This window comes from Dendrobates tinctorius, unplaced genomic scaffold (assembly GCF_039654945.1).
Source record: "Dendrobates tinctorius isolate UK_male_01 unplaced genomic scaffold, ASM3965494v1 ptg000155l, whole genome shotgun sequence".
NCBI lineage: Eukaryota > Metazoa > Chordata > Amphibia > Anura > Dendrobatidae > Dendrobates > Dendrobates tinctorius.
The window spans coordinates 4088158-4108375 of NW_027361822.1; the positions used below are offsets into that span (position 1 = coordinate 4088158).

General features: G+C 48.2%; 1 protein-coding gene across 1 annotated transcript in view; it reads right to left on the reverse strand.

Annotated features, from left to right (window-relative positions):
• Positions 1 to 13851, reverse strand: part of LOC141050999 (uncharacterized) — a 205095-nt gene extending 191244 nt beyond the window's left edge. Inside the window, exons 1-8 of the mRNA XM_073547778.1 lie at positions 13634 to 13851; positions 13325 to 13504; positions 13119 to 13242; positions 12938 to 13035; positions 5699 to 5848; positions 5390 to 5569; positions 5184 to 5307; positions 5003 to 5100 (exon numbers count right to left, since the gene is read on the reverse strand). Of these exons, the coding sequence (XP_073403879.1) occupies positions 5003 to 5100; positions 5184 to 5307; positions 5390 to 5569; positions 5699 to 5848; positions 12938 to 13035; positions 13119 to 13242; positions 13325 to 13504; positions 13634 to 13816 (1137 nt within the window). The 5' untranslated portion in view covers positions 13817 to 13851. The remainder of the gene's footprint in view (positions 1 to 5002; positions 5101 to 5183; positions 5308 to 5389; positions 5570 to 5698; positions 5849 to 12937; positions 13036 to 13118; positions 13243 to 13324; positions 13505 to 13633) is intronic.
• Positions 13852 to 20218: the final 6367 nt, after the last annotated feature.

Consider the following 20218-nt stretch of genomic DNA (forward strand, 5'->3'; position numbering starts at 1 on the left):
GTTGCTTAGCCCAGGCGGAGACTGCTTTGGCCACCCAAGTAGCCGCGAAGGATGGGCAGAGGGAAAAACCCGCAGACTCAGAGGCAGACTTGGCCAGGGATTCAATGTGTCTGTCGGAGGGTTCCTTTAAGGAGGAACCGTCAGACAGAGGGAGTAAAGTATTTGTGGCCAGCTCTGAGACCTGAGGGTCCACGGAGGGAGAAGCTGCCCACTTGTTAAACAGGTCAGTTGAAAAAGGATACAAGACGCTCATGCGTGTTCTTCTCAGGAAACGCTTGTCTGCGTGCTGCCATTCCACTGCGAAGATCCTGCTGAACTTGTCGTGGTTGGCAAAGGCATGGGGAGGACGCTTCATTTTCCTGAAAGACACAGTCTGCTCAGAGGGAGAGAACTCCTAGTCTATAACATTAAGAGTCTCATTAACAGAGACAATCAAACTATCCACCATGTCGCGCAGTTTGGGAACCTGTGCAGAGTACAGATCTGAATCTGACTCAGAACGTGGGTCTGACTCTAGCGCCTCTGGAGTGTCTGATGAGGGAGATAGACCGCCAGCGTCCTGGGTGGAGACGGAGATGATGAACTGTAGGGTGAGGTAATGCGGGCATGCTTTTTGGAACTTCTGGACTTCCTGCGTGGAGAATCCCTTGGGCATGCGAGAGGTTAACAGCTGACGCATACGAGGAGGGTGGTTGTGACCCACTGGCAGGGGCAGGATTAGAAGGCCGTTCCAAAACCGAGAACAAGGTGTGAAATACCTTGGTTAAGTCAGCTACCGACTGAAATAGAGATGTCACCCACTCGGGGGGGCGCACTCTCGTTGCGAGCAGTGGGGGGCTCCTGGGAAGACATGTTAGAAGGTCTGCAATTATGGCAGAGACATGAGGTCTGACCAGAGGGTAACTTCTTGTTACAAGAGGAACATGCAAAGTGTACTACAATGGGAGGAAGACATAGATAGGAGGAGAGAGAAGAACTATGTGCCAGGGGAGCTGCCAGGGGAGACAGCTGACCCCCCAGTGACAGAGCTTACAGACCTGGAACCTGGCTGGGAGCAACAGTTAGCAGAGCTGCAACAGGAAGATGTCAGAGCTACTGGTGTGAGGCTGCAGAGAGACAGAGCTGTAGCAGGATGGAGTCCAAGAGCTGATGATGAGAGGCTGCAGAGCAATATGAAGATGGCGCCGTATCGTGGGTGGAGCTAGTCGAGCATGCAGATTTCCCGCTCAATTATGGCAGAGAGGAGGGTGGGGGGGTGGAGGAGGCATGCAGTTTTGCCGGGCTGTTAGAAAAAAAGGGGCACAGAGTTGCCGGGCCAGGGGAGAGATGGCTGTGCTGATAGGTCGGAGTGAGTGGGCAGGGTTAAGCGGAGCGTCGGCGTGAGTGATTGGCTGGCCAGCGGGAGGCGTGGCCTAGCCCTGTAATAGGCCTAGACTGAAGCCGGGGGCTAAATTTGAGCCTGGAGGCCGCAGGAGGAAGGGAGCGCTGTGGGCGCTGCAGATTGCCAAGGGATCTGGGGAAGGGACCAGAGGGTGGCTATTTTAAAAGGAAACTGTCCTTGGACATTTACCCCCCTGGTCAGAACCCCAAATGATTATTATATATAAAATTATATATACATACACATATATATATATATATATATATATATATTGTAAGGTAGCGCTGTCATTCGGGTAGGGGATACTCGCTTGGCAGCCAAATAACCACATCCGGCACGGGTTTTCCATAAAATAATAACAGTCCATGCGGTTTATTCATGCATCAAAACCATCAAAGCAATAGAAAACAGAATAGTGTCCTTGACAGAGCTTCCCTCTGTTAAGCCTGTGGTCACACAGCTTATGCAATGTTCCACACGCAGGCTCTTCAGCCTCCCAGTTATATCCCCTCTCTGGGTTTACCTCATGGCTGCTTCACCATGCTGCAGACGTCCATTCCCTCCAGGGACGTGCAGCCATTAAACACAGCGTTCACTTGCTGTCAGGAAGACAGCCCCATCTCAGACGGGACCTTTCAAAACGGACCAACCAGGTCCCAGCATTCACTCCATGTGACCTACACTGGCTACTTTATATGGTCCGTAGCCACGTCCACCGGGTCACATGGCTATGACCTCATCACAGGTCCTTCAACCACTCATACACACTTTACAATAGCGTTCTTCAACACACCCCCTGGGTGGGTTTGTAGGTAACTGGTTCCGCCCGTCTCACCAGTTACCTGGAGACTTCCCAAACACATTGGAATGAAAGATCAGCTCTGCTGATCAGCACATAAGCAAGCCTCCATCCCAAGGCCACCCACCTTCAGACACATAACGATCCTTTAGCACCCTGCTCCTGTTACCACTCTGGACAAGGCTATCCATTCATCCTGGGACACCCACACAGTGCCCTCTAGTGGACACAGTGGTCACTACACCACAAATATATATTATATACATACATATACACACACACACACACACACACACACACACACATACATACACACACATATATATACATATATACAGTGCTGTGCAAATTAATTGGGACAAAGCATTTTAAATAAAATCGGAAGTTGGTTACCAGTCAGTGATTCAAACCAGTTTTAACTGCTTTGAATAGGTGTGAGAGCTCTTCTTCTGTATACTGCAAATTATGGTGACCCATAAAGCTCTGCATTTTTGTATGGAAAAAAATACCATTTAATTTAGTCAATTTAAAAGTTTGCAATCAAATTTTCTGCCAGTCCGATGAGACGTTAATATTCTGTGTTACAAACCCTAAAAAGATCAACACACATTTCTACAATCCAGTGATGGAGAAGACCCTGAGACATCTCTACATTTAGTAGTCACTACTCACCTCTGCGGTTATCTGTATAAATCTCTTCTTTACACGGCTCATCATCCCTCACATATGTCTCTGTAGTGTCAATATGGGGCAGATCATCACCCTGAAAGAAATTGTAAGTCACAGATAGATGAAAAAAAATTGTGAGAAGTTTTCAGACAAAATCTAATGTCTATGATCAGCTTTATAGACATTAGTACCATGTATAAAACATACACTGAATTGCCAAATTATTAGAGACACCCGTCTAGTAGCCCGTTGGACCTCCTTTGGTCTTCAGAGTCTCAGCAAATTATTATTTTGTCAATTCCAGCAAGTGATAATCCTTCTGTATGAATATTGTCCCTGAGGACAGGATAGGTTTTTACAGTTGCCACAATATAGGTGGAGGTGCTGACTTGCTCTGAACAAGTCATTCTTACTTGTAAAGCAGATGTCCTATAGGATTAAGAACTGTAAGCAAGAAAAAAAACGTACTGTCATGTTCCTGGATGCAATCCATGACGATACGACCACTGTGGAATCGAGCATTCTCCTGCTGTGTGTCCTTCTGCCAGAAAAGAATGAACTTAGTTGACCATTGGCCACAAAGCCTAGGTAAGCTCCTGAGTTGATGACTTGTTTATTCGGACACCCTAGTTGTAGATCCAGCTTTGTTTTCAGCTGCAGGACATGACTGTGCACCGCCTGTTCTTAGAACGACTCTTGATAAACGCCTCTGTCTTCTTTAATTAATGAGTTCCTTCTATCCATTGGATCTGCTTTTGCTGCAGGTTTTTCCTCAATCACAACATTCTCAGTATAATCTCACCACTACTGTATGTAATAAATGGTCAAAGTCGATCACTTCACTTTGTTTCCAATATAATGTAAAGTCACACTGCAAATGTTCACAAAAAAGTGATCACTGGATTTCCTGCTGCACTCTGGAGTCACTGGTCACATTTCCATTCACGGATGGGTATATTAGAAAAGTTTTGATGTCTCTAATAAAAATCGACCATTCAGTGTATTATACTGGTGGAAAAATAAGACTGAACACAAGACCTTCACAGCCTTCAACATATCACTGGGAAGCTTGGCATAACAACCACGGTTCCAAATGTCTCGACCAGGCCCATGCAGGTGAAAGCCCGCTGACGCCAGCACAATCACTGGGAAGCATGGTGGCAACCAGGCCTGAGTGGGTGAGGGCCCAGTCGATACCAGCACAATGTTAAACTGGATGTGCAACCGAGGACGCACAGTCAGCTGAAGTGTATTGCGGTGAAGAGATCAGTATGGTCAGTATGCGGCAATATACACTGCCGGCCAATCAGAGGACAGCAGCTGAAGTCAGCGTGCACGTGACTGGTGGACCATGGCAGTGTTGTCATGCGCTCCCGTCGCTGAAAGGCTGAAGTCAGCTGCCGGCTTCAGAAGTGATCGCCATGCGGAAGGGGAGTGAAGGATGGGGGATATGTATACCAGGATGGGGTCTAGAATGAGGGATATATACAAGGTGATCATGAAAGATTCATCTGGTTTTGCATTCATATTACTGCAAAGATATAAAATGTCACCAGTTTGCAATAATAACTTATCGAAAGGTCACATCTCAGAGTTTGAGACTCGCTTGTGACTCACCAGGTGGCAGGGCAGCATCAGATCCCAAAATGATGACTATGCTAGAGAATAGCCCCCCCCCGGTCTCCTGACCTGACAGTGTGTGACTTCATCCTTTGGGGGTATGTCAAAGACATTGTTTAGGTCAGCCTTTATCCGCAACACTAGAGGAGCTCCGAGATCACAATACCACCGCTCCAATGACCATCGGCGGGGACATGCTGCAGCGTGTTTGGGTAGAACTGGATTACCACATTGATGTGTGTCATGTGGCAAAAGGAGGAAACATACAACATTTATAAACATTATGTGCTAAACTTGGAGAGTTTATGTTTGTTATGATGTGCCATTCACCATTGTGCATGTATTACATTATGAAACAAACCACTTTGAAACCCGATGAATCTTTTATAATCACCCTGTATATAGGGCCAGGATGAGGGTCATATATACCAGGATGGGAAGAAGGGAGGCTAGTCTAAATCTTGCACCAGGGCCCATTACACTCTAGTTACACCACTGTTGGGGAGATCTCACGACACCTTCTCTTCATCTACCTGATGATCCTGAGGAACATTGGGATCTTCTTGTTTACAGTCCTGTGAAAGAAGAGGACGAGGACATCTCTCTGGTGTTGTCCTCTTACTGGATAGAACTGGAGGAAACACATACAGGGACTGAATTCATTCCTTACATACAGATAATTATAGGCCGTGTGTATTTAGTCCTGTCTATTACCTGGTGATGTGAGGGGCTGGGGAACCTCCATCATGACGTCCTGGTACAGATCTTTGTGTCCTTCTAAATACTCCCACTCCTCCATGGAGAAATAGACGGTGACATCCTGACACCTTATAGGAACCTGACACATACAATGATACCGTCACCCCCCGATCCCTCCATAGCGTTACTATATAATGTCCCGGCATTCCCAGCAGTGTCACCTCTCCAGTCAGCAGCTCAATCATCTTGTAGGTGAGTTCTAGGATCTTCTGGTCATTGATGTCCTCATGTATCAGGGGGTGAGGTGGAGGCCCCGTGATTGGGCTCAGGGGTCTTCCCCATCCCTCAGACACAGGGGCCTGACAGCGCTCACTAGAGGTCTTCTTCACTATTGTGTAATCCTGGTTATGGAGAGACACATTAATAAACCTCACTACAGACATTTCCAGAGTCCTCACCTCTCCAGTTCTGTCCATCTGTTATTCCCATAGATAAGAATGATGTAATGTGACGTCATCAGAATCTCTCACCTCTCCAGTAAGCCGGAAGAGGATCTCTAGGGTGAGGTGTAATATCCTCTCCGCCATCTTGTCCCTGTCCATATCCATCCTTGTAGGGTCACGCAGGAGAATTCTCTTATATAGAAGATCTCCACTGAGAGGATCCGATATTGTAGGGACCTGAATGGGGAGAAGATGACGATGTAACATCATAAAGATCCCATGTAAGAAATCTCCGGAGCTGTTACCGGCTTCACATGATCACTACATCCAGTCATGGCCCCGTCCTGCCCCCGGTATAACACACAGTCCCATTATAGTCACACACAGAGATTTATCCCAGGCTCAGCACTGAGGGGGTTAATGTACCGTGGCCAGTAATGGGGAATCTCCAGCACCTACCTCCACCTGCAGAGCCGCACACCACATATATGGCTGCTCTGTGCGCACAGGACCTGGGATGAGGTCACAGGAGGGGAGGAGTCAGGGGTCACATGATCAGGGGCCACAGTGTGTGAAGGACTCTGCTGTGCTGGTTGTCATGGTGTTTACAGGGTGGATGGAGCGGAGCCGCGTGTGTACGAGGCGTACGGAGCGGAGCCGCGTGTGTACGAGGCGTACGGAGCGGAGCCGCGTGTGTACGAGGCGTACGGAGCGGAGCCGCCTGTGTACGAGGCGTACGGAGCGGAGCCGTGTGTGTACGAGGCGTACGGAGCGGAGCCGCCTGTGTACGAGGCGTACGGAGCGGAGCCGCGTGTGTACGAGGCGTACGGAGCGGAGCCGCGTGTGTACGAGGCGTACGGAGCAGAGCCGCGTGTGTACGGAGCAGAGCCGCGTGTGTACGACTTGTGGGGTCAGGAGAAGTTTACAGATTGGATGTTATTAGTTAGAACAAAGAAGTTGGATAAAATATAACTAAGTACAATACAGTGGGGGAAAAAAGTATTTAGTCAGCCACCAATTGTGCAAGTTCTCCCACTTAAAAAGATGAGAGAGGCCTGTAATTGACATCACAGGTAGACCACAACTATGAGAGTCAATGAGAGAACAAATCCAGAAAATCACCTTGTCTGATTTGGCAAGATTTATTTTGCAAATTGTGGTGGAAAATAAGTGTTTGGTCATTAACAAAAGTTCATCTCAATATTTTTCTATATATCCTTTGGCAATGACAGAGGTCAAACGTTTTCTGTAACTCTTCACAAGGTTGGCATACACTGTTGGTGTTATGTTGGCCCATTCCTCCATGCAGATCTCCTCTAGAGCAGAGGGCATCGGCATTACCATGTAGCTTCCTGGCCCTATGTTCTACATGGAAGCTGAAGTCTTGCAGGGCTAAGAACCAGAGGGTGACCCTAGCATTTTTACCCTTTGTTTCCCTCATCCATCTGAGTGGGGAATGGTCGGATAGCAACCTAAACTTACGTCCCACCAGATAGTACCGTAACGTATCTACTGCCCACTTTATGGCCAAGCACTCCTTCTCTACGACTGAGTAATTCCTTTCAGATGCAGATAGCTTCCTACTCAGGTAGAGAACAGGATGCTACTCCCCACGTATCTCCTAGGAAAGGACTGCTCCTACCCTGACATCTGAGGAGTCTGTCTGAAGGACAAACTCCTTCTTAAAGTCTGGGGACATCAGAACGGGTTGCTTACATAGAACCCCTTTTATTTCTTGGAAGTCTGACTCTGCTTCTTTCAACCATCTAACCATTACTGATTTTGTCCCCTTAAGAAGATCGGTTAGAGGCGCCATGGCGAAGTTTGGGATGAACCTCCTGTAATATCCCACGATCCCCAGGAAGGCTCTAACTTGCTTTTTGGACAAAGGTCTCGGCCATGTTTGAATTGCCTCCACTTTACTGACTTGGGGTTTTATTTTGCCTTGACCCACTACATATCCTCTGTACTTGGCTTCTTCTTTACCCAAGGCACACTTCTTCGGGTTTATTGTAAACCCCGCCTCCCTTAGAGCATCAAACACTGATTGGACCTTTTCCAGGTGACTCTCCCAGTCCGGGCAAAAGATGATGATATCATCCAGGTACGCAGTGGCGTATAGCTTATGAGGTGCAAGGATTCTATCCATAGCCCTCTGGAAGATCGCCGGAGCTCCCTGCAGGCCAAACGGCATTCGGACATACTGGAAGCATCCGTTTGGTGTAGAAAATGCAGTCTTCTCCTTGGCTTCCTGTGCCATGCGGACCTGCCAATATCCCTTTGTCAAATCCAAGGTGGTTATGTACCTGGCGGGCCCAAGTCTTTCGATGAGCTCATCAACGCGTGGCAGGGATATGCATCGAACTTGGAGACCTCATTCAGCTTCCGATAGTCATTGCAGAATCTCCATTGCAGAATCTCCATTCACCATCAGGTTTTGGAAATTTGGAACCAGGACAATCGGGCTCGACCAAACACACTTGGATTCCTCAATGATCCCAAGCTTCAGCATACGCTGCACCTCCTTGGAGATTACTTCTCGACGGGCCTCAGGAATTCGATAAGGCTTCACGTTCACCCGCACATGTGGCTCTGTCAGAACTTCATGCTCAACGACCTTCGTGCACCCCGGCAACTCTGAAAACAGGTCCCTGTTCTTCTGGAGCAACTCCTTGCACTGCTGTTTCTGGGCATTCGATAGCATCTCCGCTATAGTGACCGATCCAACCTCACCTTCTAGGTTGCCCAGCAAGCACGGAGTTACCACTGGCTCTCTGTCTTGCCATGGCTTGATGAGGTTGACATGGTAAACCTGGTTTGGTTTCCGTCTTCCCGGTTGGTGAATCTTATAATTTACCTCACCAAGCTTCTCCATCACCTCATACGGCCCTTGCCATTTGGCCAAGAACTTGCTCTCCACTGTCGGAATTAGCACGAGAACTCGGTCTCCCGGTTTGAACTGCCTAACTCTTGCTGACCAGTTGTAGACCCTGGCCTGAGCCTCTTGTGCCTGGTGTAGGTGTTCTTTCACGATGGGCATCACCTTCGCAATCTTCTGCTGTATCAGTGCCACATGCTCAATGACACTTCTGTGGGGCGTGACTTCAGCTTCCCAGGTTTACTTGGCTATATCCAGGAGACCTTGCGGATGTCGACCATACAGAAGCTCGAAGGGCGAGAACCCCGTGGAGGCCTGTGGAACTTCACGGATGGAAAACAGCAGATACGGTAAGAGACAGTCGCAGTCTCTACCGTCTTTCTCTATGGCTTTTCTTAGCATACTCTTCAGTGTCTTGTTAAATCTCTCAACCAGGCCATCTGACTGAGGATGGTACACTGAAGTCCTCAACTGGGAGATTTGCAGGACCTTGCACAATTCTCTCATCACCTTGCTCATAAAAGGTGTCCCCTGGTCGGTCAGGATCTCCTTCGGCAAACCTGTCCGGGAAAACACATGGACCAACTCGCAGGCTATACTCTTCGCGGAGGAATTTCTCAGGGGAATTGCCTCAGGATAGCATGTGGCATACTCCTGGATGACTAATATATACTGAATGCCCCGGGCTGATTTAACCAGGGGACCAACGAAGTCCATGGCAATTCTCTCAAATGGTACCTCAATAATGGGCAATGGCACAAGGGGGTTCCGGAAGTGAGAGGTGGGGGCAGTTAACTGACATGTAGGGCAGGCCCTGGAAAAGTTTACTATTTTCCGGTGACACCCGGGCCAATAGAACCTCTGCACAACCCGTTCCTGCGTTTTTTACACCCCCAGGTGTTCCCCCAAGATGTGTGAATGGGCCATGTCCAACACTTTTCTTCTATAGGGGCCTGGCACTATCAACTGCTCTACCAACTCCTCCCTTATTTTCGTGACCCGGTATAACAACTCCCCACTCATCATAAAATAGGGAAATCTTGCGTCAGCCCCCGGCTCCTGTGCAACCCTATTAATGATGGTGACATTGTTGCAGGCTTCCCTCAGAGTTGGGTCCCTATGTTGGGCAGTCCCAAAATTCTCAACGGCCACCCCTAACTCCGGAATGTCAGATACAGGGGACACTTCCTCCTCATCCCCTATAAGGACACAAAAAGGAAACCCGTCTGCCTCTGGTTGTGGCTCATTAGGGTTCATTGGTTACCTACTCTTGCTAGCGATCTCAGAACCTTTTCCCCACAGATCCCAAAACAAACAGAAATCCTGGCCTATAATTATAGGATGCAACAAGTCCCGAACGACGCCGACTTCATGAGATTCCGTGCTATGCACCGTTTCAATGTCTACTCTGGCCATAGGGTAGTCCTTTGCATCACCATGTATGCACCAAATGCCGACCTTTTCCCCCGGGAGCAGGTTGAGAGGAAAAGTGGCCCTCACAAGGGTCACCAAGCTCCCGGAGTCTAGCAGCGCCATTACTGCTCGACCGTTCACCTTCACGGGACACGCTTGAGGCCCCTCATTAGGTGGAGAGTTCACACTGCATGCTGGATATGCATAGTATGATGAACTAGGGCGTCCCATGCTGCAGTCCATCTGCTCAGTGGTCTGGGGACAACAGGCAGCTATATGTCCAGGCCCGTGGCACCTCCAGTAAATAACATCATCCGTGGGGACCTTGGGCACCACCTCCCCCGCCCCTTTTGACCTTGGACGCCCCACCCCTTTTTGGGACTCCGCCCCCTGCTGGGACCTCCAATACGGAATGGGCTGCTTCCCCAAGAAGCCTTCCATCCCCTGGTATCTCTCGACCAGTCTGACCAGTTCATCGGCATTCTGGGGATCACCCAGGGCAACCCAACTCTGTAAGGGTTTCGCCGGGAATGCACAAACCGATCCATCACCTCTCGTTCTACTATCTGCGCAGGCGTTGAAGACTCTGGCTGCAGCCATTTCTGGACCAGGTGCAACAGTTCGAACATTTGGGAGTGAGGTGGTTTGTCCCACTGACAGGCCCAGCGGTGAACTCGCTGTGCCCTGAAAGTCATTGTTACCCCCAAACGTGCGAGAATCTCAGCTTTTAGTTTGGGATACTCCTTGGCGTCTTGCAAAGTCAAGTCATAGTACGCCTTCTGGGGCTCCCCCGTCAGGTATGGCGCCAGTACCTCTGCCCACTGCTCTGGCTGAAGTTTTTCCCTCTCAGCCACCCTCTCCTCAAACACCATCAGGAAGGCCACAACATCATCCTCAGGGGTCATTTTCTGCAATGCGCATCTTATCACCTCCCTGATGTGGGCGTCCTCAGCCAGACCTGGGGTTGGGGCGCTCATCCTGCCCTGGAAGGCAGTTGCCAGAAGCTGCATCTCCTGCCGTTGCTCCTGCTGGCTCTGTAGTATCTGTTGCAACAACAGCCTGTTGGTCTCTTGCTGCTGTGACTGGAGCAAGTGTTTCAGCAGGTCCTCCATTTTTCCCGGCAATGCTTGCTGGCTTGCTACAGACTTGACCCAGGACATGCAGTAACAGTCTCACGTCTCTGCTGGGAACGCTGCCCGCACGTCTAGCACCAATTGTAGGGATTGTACTCGCTCAGGTGCAACGGGTGGCAATCAGGAGGCACGTTCCTTTTAAAGTTCATGGGGTTTATTGCTTCACAAACCCATAAAACAGAACAGAACAAAAGAAATAGCCTTTAGCTCAGGCAAAACAAAGTACAAATGTCCAGTACTTCAGGCTCGGTCCTGGAGCCTCAGCACACACAGGAGGCTTCCCCCTCCCCACATACAGCCCTGTGTTAAACAGTAGTCTACATTATATAGGTATAGCCACACCCACAAACCCACCAGCTGACTAGTCACGTGACTGTGACATCACCACAGGTCCTTAAACACATATAGAAGTACGGTGACGTCCCTTAGTGCTTACGTGCACTAAAAAAAAAACACTCCGGGCTACATCACAGAGACAAGCCATCTCTGTGATACATACCTCCCATCAACTATACGACCCTTAGCCACGCCACAATACTTTAACTAGTGATGTAATGATTGCATACTTGCGGTCATGTGTCTGCCCGGCACCGAGAATCTTCACAGCACATAGTGCACGTGGCTGTGAGGGCTCACAAGTCTGTAGTCACCTAGGGTGTCTGCAGACTTGTAACCAAAAGGACGGACAACTCCTTTCATCTTGTTTTCCAGTTATAAGTTTCTAGCATTTAATCGCCACCGCTGGATTAAAATAATATAATCTGATATTACTCACCCCAAATTTAGCTCTGCCGTTTCACCACTGCACTGATCTCTATTTACTGGCTGCAGTAGTGAGTGTGACATCCCAACTACCACTCACTTCACTGCTGCTGACAATCACAGAGCTCAGCAGCTCATGCTGTCTACATGGAGTGGAGTCGCTGAGCTCATTGGCTGTGGAGGTGATCACCACTGCAGTCAGTAACCAGAGACCACAGCAGAGGCAGAGAGGTGGCCATGGAATTGAGGAGGGCGTATAACATCCTATTTTATTATTGTGACCTACTACTGGCTATTAGAGGCCAAAAACGCATAACTGGAAAATATCATGAAGTAATAATGTACGCTTCTACTTCCTTCACTGGCACCGTTCTTCCACGCTGACCCCGGTGTACCCATGTCATTGTCACATGAAGGCAGGAGTTATCCACAGCCACAAGAGACACATAGATGAGAGCAGCTGAATGATGCCGGTGTATTTTTTAAAATTATTTTATGCAGCTTCTACATATCCCTGTTTATGTGCTGCCTTTATCAGCAACACTGGATGAGCTCTGAGATTGTTTTACCGCCGCTCTAATGACCATCGACGGGGACATGCTGCCGTCTGTTTGGGTAGAACTGGATTACCGCATTGATGTGTGTCATGTGACAAAAGGAGGAAACATAAAACATTTATAAACATTATGTGCTAAACTTGGAGAGTTTATGTTCGTTATCATGTGCCATTCACCATTGTGCATGAAATACATTATGAAACAAACCTCTTTGAAACCCGATAAATCTTTTAGAATCACCCTGTATATAATACCAGGATGAGGGACATATATACCGGGATGGGGGAGGAAGGCTAGTCTAAAGGCAGAGACACACTGGCGTATTTCTCGTGCAATAATCGCATCGCACAGAGCGGACTGGCCGTCACCTCTCCTGACCTGAGCATGACAGCGAGATGCATTACTATGCAGCTGTCAAGCTCAGGTCAAGAGAACAGACAGCCAGTGCGAGTTTTACAATGCGATTCTCGGACGAAAAATACGGCAGTGTGACTCTGCCCTAAATCTTGCACCAGGGCCCATTACACTCTAGTTACACCACTGCTGGGGAGATTTCATGACACCTTCTCTGCACCTACTGTACCTGATGATCCTGAGGAACATTGGGATTTTCTTGTTTACAATCCTGTGGAAGAAGAGGACGGGGACATCTCTCTGGTGTTGTCCTCTCACTGGATAGAACTGGAGGAAACACATACAGGGACTGAATTCATTCTTCATATACAGATAATTATAGGCCGTGTGTATTTAGTCCTGTCTATTACCTGGTGATGTGAGGGGCTGGGGAACCTCCATCATGACGTCCTTGTACAGATCTTTGTGTCCTTCTAAATACTCCCACTCCTCCATGGAGAAATAGACGGTGACATCCTGACACCTTATAGGAACCTGCCACATACAATGATACCGTCATCCCCCGATCCCTCCATAGTGTTACTGTATAATGTCCCAGCATTCCCAGCAGTGTCACCTCTCCAGTCAGCAGCTCAATCATCTTGTAGGTGAGTTCTAGGATCTTCTGGTCATTGATGTCCTCATGTATCAGGGGGTGAGGTGGAGGCCCTGTGATTGGGCTCAGGGGAAATCCCCATCCTTCAGACACAGGGACCTGACAGCGCTCCCTAGAGGTCCTCTTCACTACTGTGTAATCCTGGTTATGGAGAGACACATGAATAAATCTCACTACAGACATTTCCAGAGTCCTCACCTCTCCAGTTCTGTCCATCTGTTATTACCATAGATAAGAATGATGTAATGTGACGTCATCAGAATCTCTCACCTCTCCAGTAAGCCGGAAGAGGATCTCTAGGGTGAGGTGTAATATCCTCTCCGCCATCTTGTCCCTGTCCCTATCCATCCTTGTAGGGTCACTCAGGAGAATTCTCTTATATAGAAGATCTCCACTGAGAGGATCCGATATTGTAGGGACCTGAATGGGGAGAAGATGACGATGTAACATCATAAAGATCCCATGTAAGAAATCTCCGGAGCTGTTACCGGCTTCACAAGATTACTACATCCAGTCATGGCCCCGTCCTGCCCCCGGCATAACACACAGTAATCTTTATAATCTTTATTTTTTATATAGCGCTAACATATTCCACAGCGCTTTACAGTTTGCACACATTTTCATCACTGTCCCCGATGGGGCTCACAATCTAAATTCCCTATCAGTATGTCTTTGGAGTCCCATTACACAGTCCCATTATAGTCACATACAGAGATTTATCACAGGCTCAGCACTGAGGGGGTTAATGCCCCCTGCGCCCAGTAATGGGGAATCTCCAGCACCTACCTCCACCTGCAGAGCCGCACTCCACATATATGGCTGCTCTGTGCGCACAGGACCTGGGATGAGGTCACAGGAGGGGAGGAGTCAGGGGTCACATGATCAGGGGCCTCAGTGTATGCAGGACTCTGCTGTGCTGGGTGTCATGGTGCTGGATGAGAGAAAGTTTCTATGTGGGGTCAGGAGGGGTTTACAGGGTGGATGTAGCAGAGCCGTGTGTGTACGAGGTGTACGGAGCAGAGCCGTGTGTGTACGAGGTGTACGGAGCAGAGCCGTGTGTACGAGGTGTACGGAGCAGAGCCGTGTGTGTACAAGGTGTACGGAGCGGAGCTGTGTGTGTACGAGGTGTACGGAGCGGAGCCGTGTGTGTACGAGGTGTACGGAGCAGAGCTGTGTGTGTACTATGTGTACGGAGCAGAGCCGTGTGTGTACGAGGTGTACGGAGCGGAGCCGTGTGTGTACTATGTGTACGGAGCAGAGCCGTGTGTGTACGAGGTGTACGGAGCGGAGACGTGTGTGTATGAGGTGTACGGAGCGGAGACGTGTGTGTATGAGGTGTACGGAGCGGAGCCGTGTGTGTACGAGGTGTACGGAGCGGAGCCGCGTGTGTACGAGGTGTACGGAGCGGAGCCGCGTGTGTACGAGGTGTACGGAGTGGAGCCGCGTGTGTACGAGGTGTACGGAGTGGAGCCGTGTGTGTACGAGGTGTACGGAGCAGAGCCGTGTGTGTACGGAGCGGAGTTTTCTGCATGAGTAGCATTGCAGCAGTAAGGACTGTCGGGTCTTCGGAATCGCTGGAAAGTGCTGTCAGTGGCCTGGTGTTCATGATATGATGCTCAATGAGCAGGGTTGTGACGTGATGACTTCCAGGAATTATTACCGGGTGTTTCTCTGAAACTTCTACCTCAGCTTCTTGAAGACAGCCACCTACTCTCAGCAGCCCGTCTTGGTCGACAATCGGATCTACAGTGGGGCAAAAAAGTATTTAGTCAGTCAGCAATAGTGCAAGTTCCACCACTTAAAAAGATGAGAGGCGTCTGTAATTTACATCATAGGTAGACCTCAACTATGGGAGACAAACTGAGAAAAAAAAATCCAGAAAATCACATTGTCTGTTTTTTTTCATTTTATTTGCATATTATGGTGGAAAATAAGTATTTGGTCAGAAACAAGCAATCAAGATTTCTGGCTCTCACAGACCTGTAACTTCTTCTTTAAGAGTCTCCTCTTTCCTCCACTCATTACCTGTAGTAATGGCACCTGTTTAAACTTGTTATCAGTATAAAAAGACACCTGTGCACACCCTCAAACAGTCTGACTCCAAACTCCACTATGGTGAAGACCAAAGAGCTGTCAAAGGACACCAGAAACAAAATTGTAGCCCTGCACCAGGCTGGGAAGACTGAATCTGCAATAGCCAACCAGCTTGGAGTGAAGAAATCAACTGTGGGAGCAATAATTAGAAAATAGAAGACATACAAGACCACTGATAATCTCCCTCGATCTGGTGCTCCACGCAAAATCCCACCCCGTGGGGTCAGAATGATCACAAGAACGGTGAGCAAAAATCCCAGAACCACGCTGGGGGACCTAGTGAATGAACTGCAGAGAGCTGGGACCAATGTAACAAGGCCTACCATAAGTAACACACTACGCCACCATGGACTCAGATCCTGCAGTGCCAGACGTGTCCCACTGCTTAAGCCTGTCCGGGCCCGTCTGAAGTTTGCTAGAGAGCATTTGGATGATCCAGAGGAGTTTTGGGAGAATGTCCTATGGTCTGATGAAACCAAACTGGAACTGTTTGGTAGAAACACAACTTGTCGTGTTTGGAGGAAAAAGAATACTGAGTTGCATCCATCAAACACCATACCTACTGTAAAGCATGGTGGTGGAAACATCATGCTTTGGGGCTGTTTCTCTGCAAAGGGGCCAGGACGACTGATCCGGGTACATGAAAGAATGAATGGGGCCATGTATCGTGAGATTTTGAGTGCAAACCTCCTTCCATCAGCAAGGGCATTGAAGATGAAACGTGGCTGGGTCTTTCAACATGACAATGATCCAAAGCACACCGCCAGGGCAACGAAGGAGTGGCTTCGTAAGAAGCATTACAAGGTCCTGGAGTGGCCTAGCCAGTCTCCAGATCTCAACCCTATAGAAAACCTTTGGAGGGAGTTGAAAGTCCGTGTGCCAAGCGAAAAGCCAAAAACATCACTGCTCTAGAGGAGATCTGCATGGAGGAATGGGCCAACATACCAACAACAGTGTGTGGCAACCTTGTGAAGACTTACAGAAAACGTTTGACCTCTGTCATTGCCAACAAAGGATATATCACAAAGTATTGAGATGAAATTTTGTTTCTGACCAAATACTTATTTTCCACCATAATATGCAAATAAAATGAAAAAAAAACAGACAATGTGATTTTCTGGATTTTTTTTTCTCAGTTTGTCTCCCATAGTTGAGGTCTACCTATGATGTAAATTACAGACGCCTCTCATCTTTTTAAGTGGTGGAACTTGCACTATTGCTGACTGACTAAATACTTTTTTGCCCCACTGTAGCTTCATCATGCTGTCTTTAGGAATGGGTTGAACCTTGTTGAGGTTGTCTATTTCTGTGGTGTAGGTTTCCTTTTGTACAATACAAAGTATTGTAACCTTAGCTCTTTTTAGGTTGGGAGCATGCTTGCAGTGATGCCAAACTTTACAAGGTCTCTGGCTTGCAGGTAGTGCTGACTTGTAGGACTGGGCTACATGAAGTAGACAAGCCATGGCTCGAACAAGTGACTTCCAGGGTGAGAACCTGCTGAACCGATGAGATTTGAGGTGATGATAGAAGAATATTCAGAATTGAGAGTCCTCAGTGGTTGATACCTTTTAATGGCTAACTGAAAAGCTGGTAACAAATTGCAAGCTTTCGAGACTACTCAGGTCTCTTCATCAGGCATTGACTAATACAAAATCTGAAGAATCATATATTTATACACAAGACAGCACAGAAAAAACGCAATATATAAGACAAGTGATGTGAAGCAGAATTGTCATTATGGGAGAGGGATAAACATAAATATTGGAACAGTTCATTGATAAGGAGCGTGAAAGTTTTATTGCCCTCTGATTGGGGTCTGGTTCTGTGTTGTGATGACCCCAGAAGGTCTGAAGAGCAAATTCCTTAATTGATGTAAAAGGACATAAATCCATGCAACACATTCCTGCACTGAGTGTGTCAAAAGTTTTCATAAATTTGTACTCAGAGACTCTTCTGTCTCTCTGAGACTTGAAGTTACCTTTTAATACAAGTAATTTAATGTCCATCATGCTATGACCAGGGATACAAAAATGTTTTGCCACAGGTAGATCCATTCTTTTTTCTCTTATTGTGTGACGATGAGAATTCATCCTTGTTCTCGGTTTTTGCCCTGTCTCCCCCACATACAGACCCCCAGTTGAACATTTGGAACAAATAATTAAGTACACTACATTAGATGTGATGCAGCTGAAAGTACCTGGGATCTTGTAGTCCTGATGTGAGTTGGGGCTCTTTATCTTGTCCGTGGTCATTATAAATGGACAGGTTTTACATTTTTTCTGGTTGCAAGGAAAGGTTCCTGCAGCTGTTGGGGAGGACAGGGAGCTTCTGACAATGATGCTTCTTAAATTTGGGTTTTAGGCAGCCCCTTAGCATAATTTTTCCTTGGATGGATACTGGAGCTACGAACCCCAGGGGGTCGTATAGACTGTTCACGAAATAAAGAATTCCTCTGCGCGTGAAGAGTTTCTCATCTTTGCTGATCAGAAAGGTGAAGGCATCCGTCTTCAAATCCCAAAGCAATCCAAGGCTCCGCTGCATAGGAAGGGAGTCAATGCTTAGGTTTAAGTCCTTTATATCGCTGGACTAGTCTTGAGAGGGAAAGGCTTCCATCAACTCTCGGCTGTTGGAAGAAATCTTGTGTAACCTTAGGTTAGACTGAGCGAGCATTTCTTGAGCCCTTTTTAGTGACTGCAGCCTCATTTGTCGGTGTGGACTTCAAACAGTCGTCTACGTAGAAGTCCTTTTCTACGAAGAATCTGACGTCTGACCCGTACTCTTCTTTGCCCACTTTGGTGGAATTTCGGAGGCTGTAGATAGCGACTGCAGATGAAGAGCTGTTCCCGAAGATGTGTACCCTCATCCGGTACTCTGCAATGTCTTTGTCCAGGTCGTTGTCGCGGTACCAGAAGAACCTCAATTGGTTTCTGTGTTCCTCCTTGACGAGAAAACAGTGGAATATCTGTTGTATGTCAGCCATAAATGCCACTATATCTCTGCGGAAGAGGAGTAGTAGTTCTAGAAGTCTGTTGTTGAGGTCTAGGCCTGACAACAGGACATCATTCAATGAGACCTCTTTGCATTTGGCGCTTGAGTCGAATACCACTCTTATTTGACCTGGCTTCTTAGGATGGTACACTCCGAAGATGGGCAAGTACCAACACTCCTCTGAGTGCCGAAGTTCAGGTGTAATCTCTGCGTGGTTGTTCTGGAATATCTTCCCCATGAAAGTAAAGAAATGTTCCTTCGTCTCAGGTGACTTCTGAAGCTTGTGTCTGAGGGAAATGAATTGGCAACAGACCAGTTCCCTGTTGTTGGGTAGGCGTCTCCTCTGAGGTCGAAATGGTAGAGGTGCGACCCAACTGTTTGACTTGTCCTTGACTATTTGTCTATCCATGATGTCCAAGAACATCCTGTCTTCTATAGACATCACTGTCTTGTTGTCTTCCTTTGTCCTGTGGAAGACTGTACATCCTATGTGGTCTTGTTCACCTTCACAGGCGTGGTTTTCGTTGGTAGGAACTGTGAAAGGGCAAGGTTGGGGAGTGCTGCACAGTAGTTCCTTTACCAGCCTTTACCAGCAGACTATTGTGGCATAGCTGGAAGAGAGACAGACGTCCATTTTCTAGTGTGCTGGTAAGCATACTGTTGACTGAGGCTGGCTTGTGTGCTCCTCCTAGACAGACATCTCCTATAATGACCCATCCAAGGTCAAGCCTCTGCGAGTAGAACGTTCTGGAAGGCGTTTGATATATTCTCTAGTCTTGTGGACACATAGTATATCACTTCCCAGGAGTAAAGCTATTGGGGCTTCAGGGTCCAACTCAGGTATCAGGTGGGCTATACGCTTCAGATGGGGTGATGTGTCACCACCTCCGGTGAAGGTATCTCAGACCTGTTGTCGAGAATCTGGTTGCATTCCAGGATGGTCGGTAGCGATAGGCAGGTCTGGCCATCTATGGACTCCACTTTGTATCCGGTTGCTTTCCTCCCCACCGTCTCAACGGTACCTAAACACGTCTTCAAGGAGTAGGGAGAACCGGGGCCTAGAATGCTGAAGTTGTCATAGAAGATAGACTTGGCTGGCTAGAGACCTGTTACTTTGGTCATCCAGGATTGCATATATCTTGAGCGCTTTGTCCTTGTGGCCTGCTGGGTAGACTAGGACAAGGCAGATTTTTGAACAGGATCTTCCTCCTGTGAGTCCCTTACAGATCTCCGTACATTGAGAGGTGACCACAGGGGTGTCTTCGTCAGTGTTCTTCTGCTTCCCATCGTGCTCCTCTACTTGCGACAACACTCGTGGAGGTGGTCCAGGGTGCAAGGCTGTATTGTGATTCGTGCTGCTGCATTCTGCACACTTCACGCTAGCTTCACAGTTCCTGGTGAGGTGAGAAGATGTGGAACAGCATCAGCAGATGTTTTCCTTGAGGACACCCTTGTAATCCTCCAAAGACTTCTCCCTGAAGGCTCTGCATTTTAGTAGAGGATGTGGTTTCCTGTGTAGAGGCAGGGCCGGCGTTAGCGGCAGGCAGACCAGGCAGCTGCATGGGGCCCCCTGCTCCCCCAGGGGCCCCCAGCCAGTAGCCGCTGTGTGGCCTGTGAGTTGGGGGGCCCGCCAGCGCCGACTCCCCCCGCTACTGTCGCCACCACCGCATTCAACTATACCAGCGTCTATGCGCTGGTACAGTTCAATGCAATGATGGAGGAGAGAGCGTCACATGACGCTCCCTCTTCCATCATTCCCCTCTGCCTCTGTGT